Source organism: Hylobates moloch, unplaced genomic scaffold (assembly GCF_009828535.3).
Source record: "Hylobates moloch isolate HMO894 unplaced genomic scaffold, HMol_V3 SCAFFOLD_3, whole genome shotgun sequence".
Classification (NCBI taxonomy): domain Eukaryota; kingdom Metazoa; phylum Chordata; class Mammalia; order Primates; family Hylobatidae; genus Hylobates; species Hylobates moloch.
In genome coordinates this window covers 45,145,015-45,163,201 of record NW_026652278.1, presented here as the reverse complement: position 1 = coordinate 45,163,201, position 18,187 = coordinate 45,145,015, and the positions used below count along the sequence as shown (strand labels likewise).

At 36.1% G+C, this 18,187-nt stretch overlaps 2 protein-coding genes across 2 annotated transcripts in view; one reads left to right on the top strand and one right to left on the bottom strand.

Annotated features, from left to right (window-relative positions):
- RNLS (renalase, FAD dependent amine oxidase) overlaps positions 1-9,569 on the bottom strand; it is a 307,643-nt gene extending 298,074 nt beyond the window's left edge. Inside the window, exons 1-3 of the mRNA XM_032137393.2 lie at positions 9,314-9,569; positions 8,451-8,556; positions 7,823-7,965 (exon numbers count right to left, since the gene is read on the bottom strand). Of these exons, the coding sequence (XP_031993284.1) occupies positions 7,823-7,965; positions 8,451-8,556; positions 9,314-9,431 (367 nt within the window). The 5' untranslated portion in view covers positions 9,432-9,569. The remainder of the gene's footprint in view (positions 1-7,822; positions 7,966-8,450; positions 8,557-9,313) is intronic.
- A 3,454-nt stretch (positions 9,570-13,023) lies between these two features.
- The window catches only part of LIPJ (lipase family member J), a 61,356-nt gene continuing 56,192 nt past the window's right edge, over positions 13,024-18,187 (top strand). Inside the window, exons 1-4 of the mRNA XM_058436238.1 lie at positions 13,024-13,107; positions 13,524-13,650; positions 16,842-16,953; positions 17,628-17,748. Of these exons, the coding sequence (XP_058292221.1) occupies positions 13,592-13,650; positions 16,842-16,953; positions 17,628-17,748 (292 nt within the window). The 5' untranslated portion in view covers positions 13,024-13,107; positions 13,524-13,591. The remainder of the gene's footprint in view (positions 13,108-13,523; positions 13,651-16,841; positions 16,954-17,627; positions 17,749-18,187) is intronic.

Genomic DNA, 18,187 nt, shown 5'->3' with positions numbered 1-18,187 from the left:
AGACCAGCCTGGCCAACATGGTGAAACCCCATCTCTATTAAAAATACAAAAACTAGCTGGGTGTGGTAGTGCATGCCTGCAATCCCAGCTACTCAGGAGGCTGAGACATGAGAATTGCTTGAACTTGGGAGGCAGAGGTTGCAGTGAGCTGAAATCACACCACTACCCTCCAGCCTAGGCAACACAACAAGACTCTGTCTCAAAAAAAATTAAAATAGAATAAAAAGAATGAATTATGAATCATAAACTGAAAGAAAGTACAATTGGGTCATTAAGTCTCCTTAGTAAACTAGTACTCACCTTCCAGTTTTCAAAAATTTTTGATTTACAAGCAAATCTACTTTTATTCAGCTTTGTGTATAGAAAAAGAAAGAAATGAAGATGGAATGAGGGAGGAAAAAAGCACACTGAAAGATCCTGTTCATCTTTACCTGGGAAATCTCACGTTCCTAGTCACTAAAAATCCAGCTAAAGTTCACCCCAAAGCTTCCTTTCTGTAGCCACTCCAGCTCAGTGTGATCCTTCCTCTCTATCATATTCTTCAACCATCACTGCCTTTACTACTCATTTTGACATTGAGTCAAAATATCTGCATGCTTTAGTTGTATCTTATCTATGTAATAATACTCAAGGCTCCTTCATGTCGGGTCTTCAGACCTCATACAGTTTTATCTCTTTCATTGACCCTTAAATAATGCTACACACTAGTAAGCACTCCAATTTTTAAAAAATCAAATGTAAATGTTAGAAGAAACATAGTTCTAGCTAGCCCAAGAGATCAATCTCTGTTCAAGGCAGTATGCATCATTCTGTTCAAAGATTAGAGCACGGGGCTTGTAAACAGTACTCCATTTTGCCTGAGGGCTTTTCTAAGGCCCCTGCTTGGGGAAGGTGCAAATAATTTGCACTTTCAACACATATCCACCATCTCCTTTATTCCAACAAGGGCAGTTCTGCTTCACTCTGTTTTTATTTATTTAGGATGTCTCACCCTACTTGCCTCACTTAGTCCATGGCCCTGTCCCAGACCTCAGCTAAGTTAACTGATTCTATGTTTTCTCATAATATTCCTTTGAAGAGAACAATATGCTGTTATTGTTGGTGGCATGAGTGTGTGTTTAAGGGGACTTAAGTTCACAGTCCTAGAAAATTCTTCATGCCCCAGATGAAAACCTTGAAAATGTATCCCAATGGCCACAAGGTGTTCTGCAAGGTATATATATATATATATGGTCAGTGGTTCTCTAAGTATGGACTTCAGACCAGCAGCACCTATGTACTAGAAAATGCACATTCCTGGGACCCAACCCGACCATACTGAATATGAAACTCTGGGAATTGAGCCTCGCAATCCGTGTTTAACAAGCTCCCTTAGTCTTGTCATGATGCGCACTAAAGTATGAGAACCACTGGGGTAGGTGGACACGCCCAAATCAAACACCACTGGCAAAACCACCCAAAAAGTAGCATTTATCAAGAGGTAGGAGAAATGGTAGAGCCTCTCTTATTAACCAGAAAGGTTTCCTTTCCAACTGCTTGGAGCAAAGTTTTTGGGAGTGGCATTTCCTTGTGAAAGTAATTAATAACTTTCACAAAGACTATGTGTTTAAATCTAAAAGCTCTGGAAAATACAATTTTAAAACGGATAAATAAATTGTCTCAAGAGTTATGTCTGAGCTTAGTAAATTTGACCATGTCCCTCTCTTGCATAAAACCCTTCAATGGCTTCCCATTGCGCTTAGAGTATAAAATCTTTAACATTGCTTACAAAGCCCAGTATAATCTGGCCCTGCCTTAGTCTTGAGCATCATCTTTTACCATTTTCTCCCTCACTCACTACTGTCCAGTCATAATGATCTTTTATTCCTTGAATGTACTAACCTCCTCCTACTACTTCAAAACAGTTCCAATTTGATGTATCCACTGCATGGAACTCTCATCATTCGGCTCTCAGCCTAATTCCCTCTTGCCCATCTTTCAGGTACCCATGAAAATAGCAGTTCCTCAGGGATGCTTTCCTTAACACATCTCCCCCATCACTCCTCTAAAACCTACTAGGCTAGGTCCTTCTATTGTAAGTTCTCTCATAATGCTCTCACTCTTTCTTCTTAACATTTATCATGCATCTTTTCTTTGTATGCATAATTAGTTTAATGTCTTTTCTTCTCACTATACTCTACACTAACAGAGGCCAGGATCGTGTCTCTTATTGACTTTTGTTTCCCTAGCACATAATATTTAATTAGAATAAAATGATCTTCAGATAGCTATAAAGATATCAGAAGTCTAAGAATGTTTAAACATTTTACGGCTGGGCGCGGTGGCTCACGCCTGTAATCCCAGCACTTTGGGAGGCCAAGGCGGGCGGATCACGAGGTCAGGAGATCGAGACCATCCTGGCTAACACAGTGAAACCCCGTCTCTACTAAAAATACAAAAAATTAGCCGGGCGTGGTGGTGGGCGCCTGTAGTCCCAGCTACTTGGGAGGCTGAGGCAGGAGAATGGCGTGAACCCAGGAGGCGGAGCTTGCAGTGAGCCAAGATTGCGCCACTGCACTCCAGCCTGGGCGACAGAGCAAGACTCCATCTCAAAAAAAAAAAAAAAAACATTTTACAAAGGCAAATGTGTTTCTGTTATATATTTATTCAATTTTATCCCTGGCCTTCCTCCATTTTAAGGAGAAAATCCAAGTTTATGTTTCTCCTGTGATTTCCCACAAATAGGTTTTAGTGAGCAGCAGTCAGAACTGCTCAGATGGGACCTGAAGTGATGTGAACCATCTCTAACTGACTACACAGCTTGAAGTAAATAGAAGAATGCTTAACCTGGTTTTCATGCCATCCTCTAGCTTCTCTAAAAAGAACATTGTTACAGATGAGTGCCAAGATCACCCGCTGGGAGAAATTTTCAGACAGAACCACCAAGACTCACTTCCCCCTATCAATTTTAGAGAGAAAATAGGCACAAAAGTAAAAAGAGAGAGAATAATAAAAGTAAATATTACCATACAGAAGCCATCCTAGCTAATGGTATCTGCCACCTAAACCATTTTTTTCTAATAAATTGATATTGTCAACTTTGACAGGTTACATTGCAAATGCTGACTTTCCAGATCGCTAGCCAATGTCCTTTTTAGGAAGATGATAAAATAAAAACAAATAAATGCAGCAACAGTCCTCCCTATTGGTAGGACAAACTAAATAAAAGCTTCTCACTCTGTGTCCTGGAAGCTAAATTCATCCTTTTATGAATAATTTAGTAACATGGGACCTTATTCAAAAGCAAAAGGACCTGGCCCATCATTTTCCAAATGTCATAGGCAGGAACCATCAGGTGACCAATTTCCCAGACTGCATAAAGAACTAAGGTGGTATTACTCTTCAATATCCACTTCCCCCTGTGTCAGGAATTAACTGATGAAAGAGGGAAAGTAGGGGCACAGGCAACTATGAGGTTGTTCTATTGAACCATGTGTCTACTGACACGTAGCACCAGGTGGGATGGGTACAATCTTCATACTGTGGGAAAATAATCAATAAGGAAAGAGAAGGCTCTACAAAATAGATGTTAAATTGGAGAGTATGAGCACCTCTCATTGCCCTCCATGAGAGACTTAACAGAAAAAAACAACATGATTAATTGCAAAGGCACTCCAGTTCTGTTACCAACTAGCCAAGCCACCGTAGACAAAGTACCTGAGTCTCATTCTTCGCATTAATAAATAGGGATGATGATTAACTCCCTTGAAAATTTACTGTGAGAATTAGAACCTACATACGTAAAGTACCTAAGGTAGTGTTAGATAAATCGTTAGCACTTAATAACTGATAGCTAGAATCACTTTTACTATTGTCAATTCTCACCCCAGCATAATGACAACTATTATAAAAAAAAGAGCAAAAGAAAATCATGTTTCACTCACTCAAGAAGATTGTATTAATGGAGAAGGCAGGCAGTCAGTAAAATTGATGTCAATAAATACAGCCTTCTCTGCAATGAGGTTAATGTGAACACATCAGACAATAAATTAAAATAGAACATAAGGTCAAGAAGAAAGTATCTATTTCCCTTACCCTTTACTATTTGTTCTGGGAAATTGGTCTAGTTAAATATTGGCTTTAAAGGTTTGAACCTATTCTAAAGCATGCCTGATTAGGCATACCCCAGACAAATAATTTCCCTGGGAGTCTGGTCCCAATCTGAATGACCACTGGTTGGTCCATCAGATTGTGGGGTTTTAAACTCAACTAGATTCCGAAATATAGAGTATTTTTGAAAATAGTTGGCAATTTGATTTCTTAAAGTGAAGAATATGTGAAGGTCAGCTTCATTCAAGTAGAATATTTTTTAAATTAACATTTATCAAAAGATTACTAAGTGACCGGCTTACTATTTGCTTGAATTTGAGTGCATTATATCTTTCATTCCTTACAACACTCTATAGTAAGAACTTCCATTACAACATTCTGTAGTAAGTACCCTCATTTTTGCATTTCATTACCCTCATTTTTTCAACGAAAGCACTGAGGTACAGATTTTAAACCTTCCTAATATTACATGGACAGAAAGGGATGGTAGGACATTAACTGGAATCCAGGTCATTCCGATTTCAGGGACTGTCTTAGCTTATAGTGTGGAAAAACCAAAATGTTTTTGTGGACGATTTATAGAATAGAAAGGTTTAAAGGGACTTAAAGAATGTTTAAAAGGGATATAATTATAAAATTAAAAATATTATAGATAGGGTCTAACAAATCCTATAATAATAGATTGTGGTAGAGGAGAAAAAGAATCTTGAAGTATTACAAGAATAACATTAAATAGCATTAAAATAAGCAAAGAAAAATTTATATAAACTCAAGTTAAATAGACCATGAACTTGACATAAAATAAATTTTTAACATTTATATCACTCTACCTACTATATACAAGGTACTATTAGGTTCTGAGTGAGCTACAAGGGATTAAAAATAATCTCTTCTCTCAAAAGCTTAAAAAGCAAAATTGGAAGTTAAAACATATGTATTCCCCCAAACACCTAATAAAATAAGGAGATAGATGCAATGTATTCAAGGATGTTTCTCTGCCAGGACATCAACTCCATGAAGGCAAGGACATTGGTTTTTGTATCATTAGTACCTAGAACAATGTTTGGCATTATAGTAAGTATTAAACAAATGTTTATTGAACAAAAGGATATATGTATGTATGTATATATGCCTGTGTAGGGGTGAAAGTTCAGTAAAAATCAACTGACAAAAGGTATATTAATATGAGAAAAAGCATACAAATTTATTTAATCATAGTTTTGCATGACACTGAAACCTTCAGACTGAAGACCCAAAGATACAGGATTCAATTTTTATGCTTAGATTCAACAAAGTATGGACAGCTATGCAGCAATGTGATTGGACAAAGGGTTATATCTATGGCTAACAAACTGGTGAAACCCACCAAGGCGTGTCTGTCTAGATTCTTCTTGACTTCTCTGTGTAGCATTCTTTCTTTATGGTTATAGGTCATGACCCTCTCTGGAACTGTTATGAGCTACAATCAAACATGGTAGGTCAGATAATTTCTTTATGGCCAGTTTTTACAAAGAAAGGCGGGGAAAGCTAGAGTGATAGTTTTAGGTTTTATGGCTGGTTTGGGGGGAAAGGGGATTCTTATTTCTATGATCTGCCTTGGGAAAAGAGATTCTATTTTCTAAGGCTAGCCTCAGGGATGAATGCAAGGCCAGAGATAGGAAGCCAGGAGAAGGTCAGAGAGAGCTACTTCTGAGGGCTTCATTTTGGGATATCATTTTCTAAGCTCCTGCACATGCATGCATGCATATCAGTTAGTAAGTACCTGATGATTTCAATAAGTATACTCATCCAACCTGGGTCAAGGGAAAATCACGGTGGAAATGAGATTTTTTTGAAGTTATATGGCCACACTATATGAAGCTGATAGTAACATTCTACAAAATGTCCAATAATGTCACCATCTGTGATGGTCAATTTTATGTCTCAACTTGACCTGATTATAGGGTGCCTATATATTTAGTCAAACATTATTCTGGGTGTTTCTATGAGCACGTTTTTAGATGAGATCAACATTTATTATCAGTAGATCAAGTAATGCAGATTGCCCTCCCTAATGTGGGTGGGCCTCATCCAATCAGTTGAAGGCCTAAATAGGACAAACACATTGATCCTCCTTCACATAAAGGAGAATTCTTCCTGCCTGAAAGCCTTTGAACTGGCTCATCAGCTTTTCTCCAGCCTTCAGAGTAGAACTGAAACATTGGCTCTTCCTGAGTCTTGAGCCTGCCAGCCTTTGGACTAGAACTATACCACCAGCTTTCCTGGGTGTCTACCTTGCTGAATCACCCTGTAGATCTTGGGACTTACCAGCCTCCATAATTATGTGAGCCAATTCCTTATAATAAAGCTCTCTCTTTATCCATACACACATATACACATGCGTGCACACACATACACACACACACCCTATTTGTTCTGTTTCTCTGGAGTAGTCTAATATACCATCATACACTGAATCTCAAATGGAGAAATGGTCTAAGCCAGAATGGTATTTATTATGTCCTCATGTTGTTTATTCAATCTCACTGACATCTCTGATGCCCAGTATCAAGGATTCTTGGGGTTCTCAATAAGTAATATTTGATGATAAAGACCAAAACAGTAATTATGCTGGAAATGGCTTATAAAAAAATTCTTAGCCTATATCCTTTCTCAGTTATCTTGACTTGGGTACTTAACTGAATTATGATTCATCAAGAAGCTTCATTCTGTTTTAAAAATAATCATCAATTATCCGAGAAAAATTCTATTTTCTTTTTTAAAAGGTCCATTTTCAAAATGCTCATAAAATATATAAGGAACAAATGAAAATCCTAATAGAAAATGGGCAAAGGTTATGAATAAGACATTCACAGAAGAAAACTGCAAAGAGCTGGCTAATAAAACAAAAAAATGCATAAACTCACTCGTAATTAAAGAAATGCAAATTAAAACCACAAGGAGACCCAATTTTTAACCTATTACACTGGTAAAAAAAATAAAAATTTCCATTATACCCAAATGTGGGGAAAGAAACATCCTCATCACTATTGGTGAGATGTTCTTTAAGACAAATACACAGCACAACCAAGCTAAGTTAAAAATGCACATACCGTTTGGCATAGCTATTCTTCTGTGAGGAATTGATCCTAAATAAAGATATGCTTCCAAAAGCATGTCAACAATAGACATGCAGCAATGTTTGTATTAGCAAAAGCCAAAACAATCTCCCAACCCCATACAGCCTAAATATCTACCAGAAAGCTGATAGTTAAATAAACCATGGTACACATATGTCATAAATACTAGACAATCATTAAAGAAAATGGATTACACTAAATTTGCTGATATGAAAATAGATCCAAGATATAAGTCAAACAAGGTATAGAATCATTTATGTAAAATTATTCCCTTTGGGTATATTTTTAAAAGAATAAACATAAAGAAATATGTGTGTGTGTGTGTGTGTATATATATATATATATATATATATATATATATATACATCTGTAATACCTATATTATAGATAAATAGAGACAGCCATATAGCTCAATAGAGAGATGAATAAATATTGTTCTGGAAATATACACTGGAAACTTATCAATGATTACTTTCGGGAAGGACTAGCTATTGATCAGCAAATAGAGCACCTAATTTTTATAACTTCCTGTATAGTATTAATATGTAACTATGTGTGTAACTTGTTTTTAAATGCTAATTTTAAAATTTAGGCAGAGAAAATCTTACTCCCACCTGATTCTTTCAAGTAATGCTTAATAATCGAAGAAATTCCTTGAGGTGCCACAAAGTTACAGTCTCCTTCTTTCATCACCATTCCTTCAATAGGTGAGGTGAGAGGCCTCAAAACGCCATGGGCTAACAGTTCATCATAAAACCTGAAATAAATCAGTATGTATATTTAATGTAATTATATACCACGAATAGCTCTAAAAGACTATATTTTCTTTCAATAATTCTTAGAGGTTATAATACAAAATCATAATTAGATGTCTTCCTATGAATATTTTGTATTAAATAAAATGTATATTTTGTGTTAAATAAAACATAGTACAGGTGAAGAAATGTTTTGAGAATCCATAGGTCTTTTGCTGACATTAGTCAAAGGCCTATTTCTCTGTAAGTATATTTTAAAAGTAAAGTTAATGAAAACAAACAAATGTATTTAGTATATCAATTTTAAATTTGGTTCAGAAGATTGACTCCCACCACAGCTAGTTGCCTTCTTCCATAACACCAACATAGTAATTGATATTTATTGAGCCCTTACTATGTTCCATTTATCAGCTAATCTAATCTTCACAACAACGCTATGACATCATACAACTGCTAAGATTGATTCCACTTCTTGCAACTAACTCACCGTTGGTGTTTGTTGGCATAATGAGGAGTGCAGGTGATGTACTGCGCACCCAAGTCAGCTGTGCACTGAGGATTATGAGGACTGCTGGCTGTAGTCATTCTTCCCCCTTGAATTAATCCACAGGAAAATGTCTTACTGCATTAGAATGAGTCTTAGCAATTAATTCAATACACCTTAGGTTACCCCAAACAGATTACTTCAAAAATATCTTAAGAAACTTTTTTAAGTTGGAGTATTTGATCAGATTGTGAGATTTTAGAAGAAAAGGAGTCATGAACAATGTAACAGTGTCCAGCACTATTATAGTGCATATATTTAGTAATAGGAGTCAGTGAATGGATAAAACTAAAAATGATGAAAGAAATGTCAGAATAAATGAGTCAACTAATGCTCTTTCATTCATGCAGTCAATCTTCATCAGAATGACAGGATTCTGCAAACTAGATCTTCAGAAAATCTTGGTCTACGATCACTTTGGGAGCCTCATAATCTGCTGAAAGCTGCAAAGGCAACAGACTGACCAAGGCAAAAATCTATTTATTAGGGACAGCTGTAGGCCCAAGCTTTGCAAACTCGGGTCGCGCCCCCTCCCACGCCGCTGTCTCAGGTCTCCCTCTGCACAGCGCGGGCTACTCCTGCCCCGCCCCCACCCTCACCCCTTCTGGGGCCTCTTCCCGGGCGGCGGAAGTCCCCAATCACGTGAGGAGGCGCGCCGCTCGGCGCACGGGCCGCGCTACGCGGCCTCTCAGGGAGCTGAGTGTCTAGCGTTTTCGCCTTAGACTTCCTCGGGTGCAGGCCCACACCACCTCAGCAGCCAGGCGGGCCGGCCTCTTTTGCCAGGTTTTGGCGTTTAGACAACCCACCTGAGTCCTCAGCCTTGTCCCACACAGCAAGGTACAAGGGACCGGACGTCTGCCTCCTCAGCAGCGCAGCGCACAAGCTTCCTGTCACCCCAGCGCCCACGATCAGCACCCGCGCCATGACGAGAGGGAGCCGCGATCCGCGCTGAGTCTTCGCGGCGGGGCTGGCCGGCCCGGGCTTTGTGGAAAGGCGGCCGAACCGGTGCTAGGGCTCTTTGGTTCCGTGCTCCCTGCGCCGACCTGGGCCCTGAGCTGTCCCTCCGGCCAGCCTGCAGGGGGCGGAGAGGAGGCGGCGGAGAGGAGGCGGCCGGAGCTGAGGGGCCCCTCGGTCCTTGACGTGCAAACCTGGGGCTGCGGAGAACCGGGGCTGTCTGTCTCCTCGCTTTGGGGGCCGGGAGCATCCAGAGAAGTTCCACACTCCGGCGTGCCCCTCGCCCAGAAAAGCCTGGAAATGGTGTGGGCTATTGTTGGGAGAACCCGCCTCGCCACAGAGCTGATGTTGACCACAGCACAGAACCAACCTAACCTATCTACTGGGATAACTCTCATGCCTGTTGGGATTTTTGCTATTTTACTATTCTAGATTTGAAAGTGGGAAGAAGAAACACCAGCGATACCACGGGCAACCTTTCCTCTAATGCTTGAGCGGCCACTATTGGCATAATAGAAACATCTTTTAGACCTGGGACTTCGTGTAACCTTCCTGAACCTCAATTTCTCTATCTGGGAAATGGGAACAATAACGTATACCTTTCAAACTTGTGAAGATTAAAGACAGTTGATTCATCAGAAAATTCCAAATTACTCTTCAATAAGTTTTGTGTTAGAACGCATTCCGTATGTTCTAAGGAATATAAAGATGAACAAGAGAAGGATTGGTGCCATTGCCATTGTTTTTTTCCCCCTCCTAAAATTGTACTGGAAGTTCTCAATGAAACAACAAAAGGAAATGATAATACTGAACTATTAAAAAACAAATAATTAAGTTACACTGACTTGCAGATAAATTATTACCTGGAAAACTAAGAAACCAAATAAGTATCAGAACCAATAAGAAAATTGACAATGGTAGCCAATTATAATGGAAACATTTGAAAATCAGAATATTTACTTCATGTCCACATAATGAAAAAAATTATCGTGTATCAAATGGGTGATGAATTAATACTAAATATATCTAATAAAAGAACTAGAAGAAAATGTAGACGGGCATATATGACTAAGAAGACATTTTTAAGCATAAAAATGAAAGATGGAATTGAACAGAAAAACAATACATAATCATTTACAACTTGTGTGTTACAAAATACAGAAAACAAAATACAAGTAGTAAATTTCTGAAAGGTGTATGAAAGATTAAAGTTAATATTATTTAAAAACATTATTCAAAGTCTTAAAGACACAAATTACAAAAGCCAATAGGAAAATGTGCATATATTGGATAGAGTTCTTGAATAAAAAGAAATACGTAAGTCCAATAAGCATGCGTTTAATTTTTTATATTGAAATACAAATTAAAATGAGGTACTATTTTTCATGTTGAGTTTTTTGTTTTTTCTTTCTTGAGACAGAGTCTTGTGTCACTCAGGCAAGAGTGCAGTGGCATGATCAGTGCTCACCGCAGCCTTGACCTCTTAGGCTCAAGCGATTCTCCTGCCTCAGCCGCCTGAGTAGCTGGGACTACAGGTGCCCACCGCCACGTGTGGCTAATTTTGTGAGTGTGTGTACTTTATGTAGAGATAAGGTTTTGCCATGTTCCCCGGGTTAGGAATTACTTTTGTAAATGTAAAAATGTCTTTTTTTCAGGGATACAGCAAAATACACAATGGTATATTACTGATGGAAGTGTACTAGACAAATTTTTAATAATACAGTCTGATACTCTGTCAAAAGCCTTAAAAATACGCCGTTTAAAGCAGACATTTATCTTGCGGAAATAGTGTACAATTATACATTGAAGTTTATGATTTTTCTGAAATTAGAAGTTCAGATTTCTCTGAAATTAAAAGTTTAATGTGACTCACAGCCATAGCCCTAAAATCTCAAAATCGTCAATCTGGAAAGTACATTTGCAGTAATCTATTTCAACTGTCCTCTGCCACCATTTTATACATGTTAATACAGACACTAAGTTCAAGTGAGTTTGCCCAAGGTTCCCTATCATCTCAATGGTGAAGCAAGGGCAGGCCTTCATGGTCTTCTGAGTCTACTCTCCTCTTTTCCATCCTTTCCGGCTTCCTCACTTCTATTAATAATTTGATCATCATGGACAATGAGCCTTGAAACTTCATAATTATCTTCTACAGCTTCTTTTTTCTCATCCTTGATACCTATCAGTCCTCAGGTCTTTTTGACCGTTTCTCCACTGTCTCTTGAATCATCCAGTCACATCAGATTGTACAACAGAAAAGTTGCTCAAATTCCATTTCCACCAGCAATGATAGAAAACAGTGAACAGAATATGGTAAAGTCGGAACTTTTTCTTCACTGCACTCTGCCCGCTGTGAACATTTAACATTTCAAAGAGTAATTGCCAAAAAATAAATTCACTACTTGAGTTCAAGCCATTAGGTTTTTTTTTTTAAGCCAGTCAAATTTAGCAGTGGAGGGTTGTATACCAACTTCAGTGACACTAATGTTAATAAATTCTGATAACCCACTATCATCAGACCAGTTCAGGCTATCAGTTCTTACTGGAATTATTACCGTAGCTTTTTAACTAGTCTTCCTACTTCCCAGTTCTGCACCCAGCTTCTAGATAAGTCATTACCAGTCTCAAAAACTTTCTGTAGCTCTTAGTTTCATACAGAATTAAGTTCCATTCATTAACTTGGCATAAAAAATGTTCAATAATATATTCTCACCCTACAGTTATCGCTTACGTTTGTATCTTCATTTGTTCTGTGCTATGGCTAAACTGAATTTCTTTCTTTTCCTTGAACACATCCTCAGATTTTCCACTTATCTATGGCAGAAGAAAACCTTTACTTAATGCTGTTCTCTGTGTATACAGCATCCTTTTTGCGTGCATCTCCTGCAGTTGTGAATTCGCATTAATCTTTCACTGTCTTTTTTCTTTCTCCCTATGATCATATGCTCTTTCAAAAACAGTTATCCAAAATTTTGGATTGCTATGGTCACCAAATGGAAATAGCCATAGTGGTTTGCAATTTCTCATTACGACCCAACCTCCAGAATGGGTTACATCTGATTTCACAGTTAATAGCATAATGGGTCCTTGGTTGACTACTTGGCAGTAGTGCAGTTTTCTGGAAAGGTAAGAATGACTAGATGACCTAGAATGACTAGATCACCTAGGATTGCAAGATAGGTGAGACAGCCCCCATGTCTAATATTTTTTTTTTCCTAATCACCTTGACCTTTTCCCTTGACTTTTTTCCTATTCTTGATCTTTTCAAGGCTGACTCCTTGAATGACTTCATTCAAATCAGCTTAAAATCCACCTAAAAGAGGTCTTCTCTAACCACTTGACCTAAAATAGCCACCCAGTGACTCCCTATTCCATTAAATGATGGAAAAATGAATGTTTTATTTTCTTCATCTCAATCCCTTTTAGAAGTAATCTCGCTTTTTTACCTGTTTACTTATTTATTATTTATTTTCTCCTACTAGAATTTAAGCACCAAGAGGGTAGAAATTTTGTCATATTCAACACAGTTTCCCTGGCAACTAGAATCAAAGTTAGAATTCTCAGAGACTATGAGGGTTCACTATCTGTTTGCTGGAAGACATACAAGACTTTTGAGGATAATACTTAAATGAAGATAGACCGGATGGTAATTCAGTTGGATAATGATCAGTGACGTTGAACTTTTTTTCATGTGTTCGTTGGTCGCGTAAATGTCTTCTTTTGAGACCTAACAATACTTTTAAGACTGTTGCTTCTATATTTGAACTCCTTTAAGTCATTATAGACTGCATAGTCACTACTTGTTACTGTTATTACAATAACTGCCAGACAGAAAAATAAATCTACTTTAGACTTTTAAGGAAGTTTCATATCTTAATAATTTTAATTGCTTTTTAACGGACACTAGCGGGAAACTATCACTGACAACCTGTGTAGTGGTTTTCTCATTTTTGTCAAGATGTGAATGTATTGGGATTAATGTATGGGAAAGGGGCTTGAAAAAAATAGGAAGCTGAATTTAATATTGCCTTGAGCTAAATGTTCTCTTTTTATTTTTTTTAGTATAATATGCTTTTTCTTAGCTTTCCTATGACTCTACTTAGCAACTTTTGCTAAAAGAAACACAATATATGATTGACTACTTTGAAGACACATACATTGGACACTTAAAATCAACAAAAGCAGAGAGGTATGATATAATACTTTTCATTGTTGTGTGTTGTACCTAGAGTCAAACTAATCATTTTAATGGCAGAAGCTAAAGAAACATAATTCTTAAGTCATCTTTTAGGAAATTATATTGTAGTTATGGATTAATGTTATTAATATTACAGATATTTGATATCTTCATATTTTGTTTAAGCACTTTTGCTAAATGGGTGATAGCTTTTAAAAATCATTATTTAAAATTCTGGCAACCTCCAGTTTTAGTGCTGTGGTACAAAACTACACTTTTTACTCACTTTCATCTTTGGCTGCCTTATGAAAGTTTGCCTCTTAGCAGAGCAAACACCAGTGATTTGCTCCATGGAATAGTATCTCATCAGGCAGCCAGCATGGATGGAAAATTATGGCAAGTAACTTAAACTGAAGTAATAATGATTACCTGCTCCATTAGGTACAAGGTTTACAGGCCAAGGTAATATTTTAATCTAGTAGTGGTGATTACTTCTATGATATCTTGCATGAACTTAATAAATAGCAAACCATTTTATCCAAATTATTATTTCAACATGTAAGTATTAGCAAAATTATTGATGAGATATTTTACATTATCTTTTTTTGTAAACCTTCAAAATCCAGAGTTTATTTTACATGTATAAAAGATCTTCATTCTGGAGCTAAATTTGTATTAGACACATTTGAGGTGTTTTTAGAGTTCATAAAATTTACACCTACAGGAGTAGTTTCACATACCTAAATTGTTTGAAACATATTTAAAAGTTTCAGTAACTGAATTGACTATAAATAAATCATTTTCTCTTATATTTGCATCTACTATGACAAAATTATTTATCTTTTTTAGAAAAATTGATTAGACTTTGAAGTAAAAACATATCAACTTAAAAACTCTATCTCTCCAAGTTAAGTATATTTAAATAGCTCATGTCAACTTAAAATTATTAATATCAAATTCAAGTTTGAGTTGCAAAGCAACTCTAAATTTATTAATATCAACTATTTTTCTTGTATTTTTGTAGCCAATTTATATAAATGCTGTTGTTTATAATTAAAATCTGCATATTGATTCATGTTAGAAAAATGTATAAATCATTATTATTGAATTGCATTATGGAAAGTTTTCATTTCAACATAAAGTCTAGTAGCAGTTTATTAAGGTAATAAATGAGCTTTTCCATTCAGCATGATATGGATGAAAAAACATGTCATCCTGCCATTTTCTTGTTTTCAGTTATGGGATATTTGACAAGTATTGCTTTTGTTTCAAGACAATCTTGAATTTGCATTAACAATACAGAAAATCTTATAAAAATTTAAAGTTGTGTTTAACAGAAGAATATTTTACACTGCTGTAGTTTTCATATTAAAATTAATTTAACTAAAATAAAATATTCAGTTTCTCACTGGCCACATTTCAAGTGCTCAATGGCTACATTCTAGATTTTAGTGAACTTTTTCACTAGTTGCTTTGTATGGTTGATGAGTCACTGCAAATAATAAGGTTAATTTCATTCAGTTTAAACATTTCCCATTGGTGGTTATTAGGAGTACCACAACTAGATATCAAAGGCTTATCCTTCTGTGTTTTCTTTGTATAAAAATATTAAAATTTGGATAAATATTTGAGGCTATAAATTGGGCAGTCAAAACCTACATGCCTAGAACAGTCCAGATTATGCCTATTTTCCCAAGATAATTATTAATAGAATTTTATTTCAAAAGGTATCTTGTTTCAGATGATAGTCTATACATTCCTTCTAGATATAATGCAAAGCATCTTAAAACCTCAGCTAGGAAGCAAGCAGTGTGTAGTAAGCTACAATATCAGTTAATACATTGTACAGACAGAGAAAATATTCCTTCCCAAGCTATTTCCATATACTTATCTGAGACAGCCCATGAGGAGAGAGAACTGAGTAGACTTGCTGCCTGCTGAGCACTTTTCCATTAATACAACCAAAGAGGAATATCTAAATGTGATTCCAAATGTTATAAAGTTTTTCCATGTGCAGTTAAATTAGCAGCTCTTGCTCTTCTCTTTGGTAGAAGGTATTGGTAATGCTGTTTTAAACTTTGCTGTTGCCCTCAATGAAAACCACAGATATTATACCAAATATAAATACTTGGACCAAAGGAGAGAAGTGCAGCTTCTGTAAATTAAAGTTTTCAGTTAGAAAGTGTTTTTTTTTTTTAATGAATACACTTTAAAACTTTCAGATTTACATAATTTTTTTCAAGCTATCAGTGCACTGGAAACTGGACTAATAAATATATAAGAAAGACATATCAAGTATGTGCATGTAAATTATGTCCCTAAATTGCTTGTAATTTGTTCTCTTGAGTAAGGAGGATTGTTACATATTAATGTCAGCTATATGACAGATATTACATTAATACATCATATTACATTAATCAGATTTAAGTTTTATAACAATCCTGAGAAGTAGGTATTAGTTGCATTTTGTAGGCAGGGACACTGATGATCAGAGAGGTTAAGTAATCTGCTTTAAGTCACCTAGCTAATGAGTGGTGGAGCTAGGGGTTTTATAATCCCTGAATCATGTCCTTCTGAGTATAGTGGTTGGCTTATTATACAAGGCTCATAAGATTAGTAAGTCATGCTTTTTGGGGGAGAATCTGGATGGCAGCCTCTATGGGTACCTGGTTTATTGTTTCAAGAAAAAACTTAAGAGTTCTGCCTTCCTAGAATTTAGGAGGCTCAAAAATCACCTATCTAAAAAAAATAAAATGAGTTGCTGAATGAAAGTTATCCAAGCTTCCAAATCTCCCCATTCTCACCCCCCCCAAAAAAAACAATAACATACGTTAAATAAATGTTAGGCTGGTGATAATACTATTACATCATTAATTCACACATCAATTAATTTGTAATACATGATAAAGCTCTCAGAATTGGGCTGAGCAATACTATAATGGAGACTTCTAAGAGGGAATTTATCTACAAAATAGGGTAGCCAGAAAAGCATGGACTTTGAAATTAAGCAGTCCTGAATCTGAATTGTGAATGCCAGTTATACATTTTATGGTTTTAGCCAAGTTATTTAATTCTTCAAAGCCTCTGTTTTCTCACCTGAAAACAGTAATATTTCCAACCTCACAGAATTATTTGCCGCAGTTTTATAAATGGTATTATTTGCTGCAATTTTAACTGTATAAACATCTCCCTTATATATATAGGTCCCAAATGTGGTACCTTTTCACAATGATGTATTTTATCCGAATTATTGGAATTACTCATGGTGTCTTTCAAAATCAAAGATCTGTGAACCCTGAAGCAGGTATGGATATTGTAAGTTGTTAGAAAATAAATCTGGACTGCTGAAATAACAGAGAATGCTACTCTTCAAATTTGGAATTTTAAGTTAATAGATTTACAGTCAAATGTATGTATCTATATGTTAATGTTTCTCATCTGCTATTCTATAGCTTAGTTTCTCCTTCAGCCTTATTCTATCTTTGTAATGAAAAATGTGTAACTATATTCATACTTTCACATATTTGAAATATATATTCATATATATGAAGGTATGAATATATACCTCCTCTTCTATATATTTATAAATATACAAATTTCAGATATAAGATTAGATATACACATAGACATGCAAACATTTATGGATGCATGTATATTTTTAAATTGTATACGGGTGGGTAGGTAAAAGTATGAGAGACTAGTAGTTAAAAAAGAAAATATTCTTGAGATATCTCTTTGAGGGTAGGGGTTTGTTTGTTTATTTATTTTATTCTTTCAATCCCTAGTATATAAAACTGCTGCTCAGTAGGTGTTTTACAAATATTTATTACCTGAATGAATCAATAAATTAGTGAAAATAAAAATAGATAGGCTTGAGGTTGAAAGAGAATACCAAGGTTCATTATCACATAATGTGTTAGAAATGGCAAACCATTCAACTTAATTGGATAACAATTTTATGCTAAAAGATTTGCTTTTTCTTTAGCTAGAGCCAGATTATTTCCTACTGGGGCTACGCTGATGAAGAATATGATATTGTAACCAAAGATGGTTATATCCTTGGCCTTTATAGAATTCCTTATGGGAGGACAGACAATAATAAAAATCTAGGTAATATTCAATTGAAGATGGATTGTTGACTATCTGGAGCCTGAAGTTCTTAATTGCTCCAATTGACGGAGAACGTAGAACAAGAAAAGCATCTTAAGATTAAGTGAATAGTTAACTTCCCATGTATCTTCCCGCATGCTACAAGAAGAGTCACACAAGAAGATACACTGGCCTTCTGGTCACAGAGAGGTTGTGATGGAACACAAGCCGTTCTTCCTAGGTTTCCTTTGTGGATCACTTTGCTCTTACACGTTGATTCTCTAGAATTTTCTTTTTCTGATGAGAAATTAGAAATGCTCTGAAACACAATAACATTATTATGCTCTAGGTTTTGAAGAAAGGCTGGTACAAATTTCCTTCTTTGTTTTTGTGATTCTCTCCTCTAGAAATAGCAGAGATGAGGTTGGTAGCAGCCTCAGGGCTCTTTATTCCAACAGTA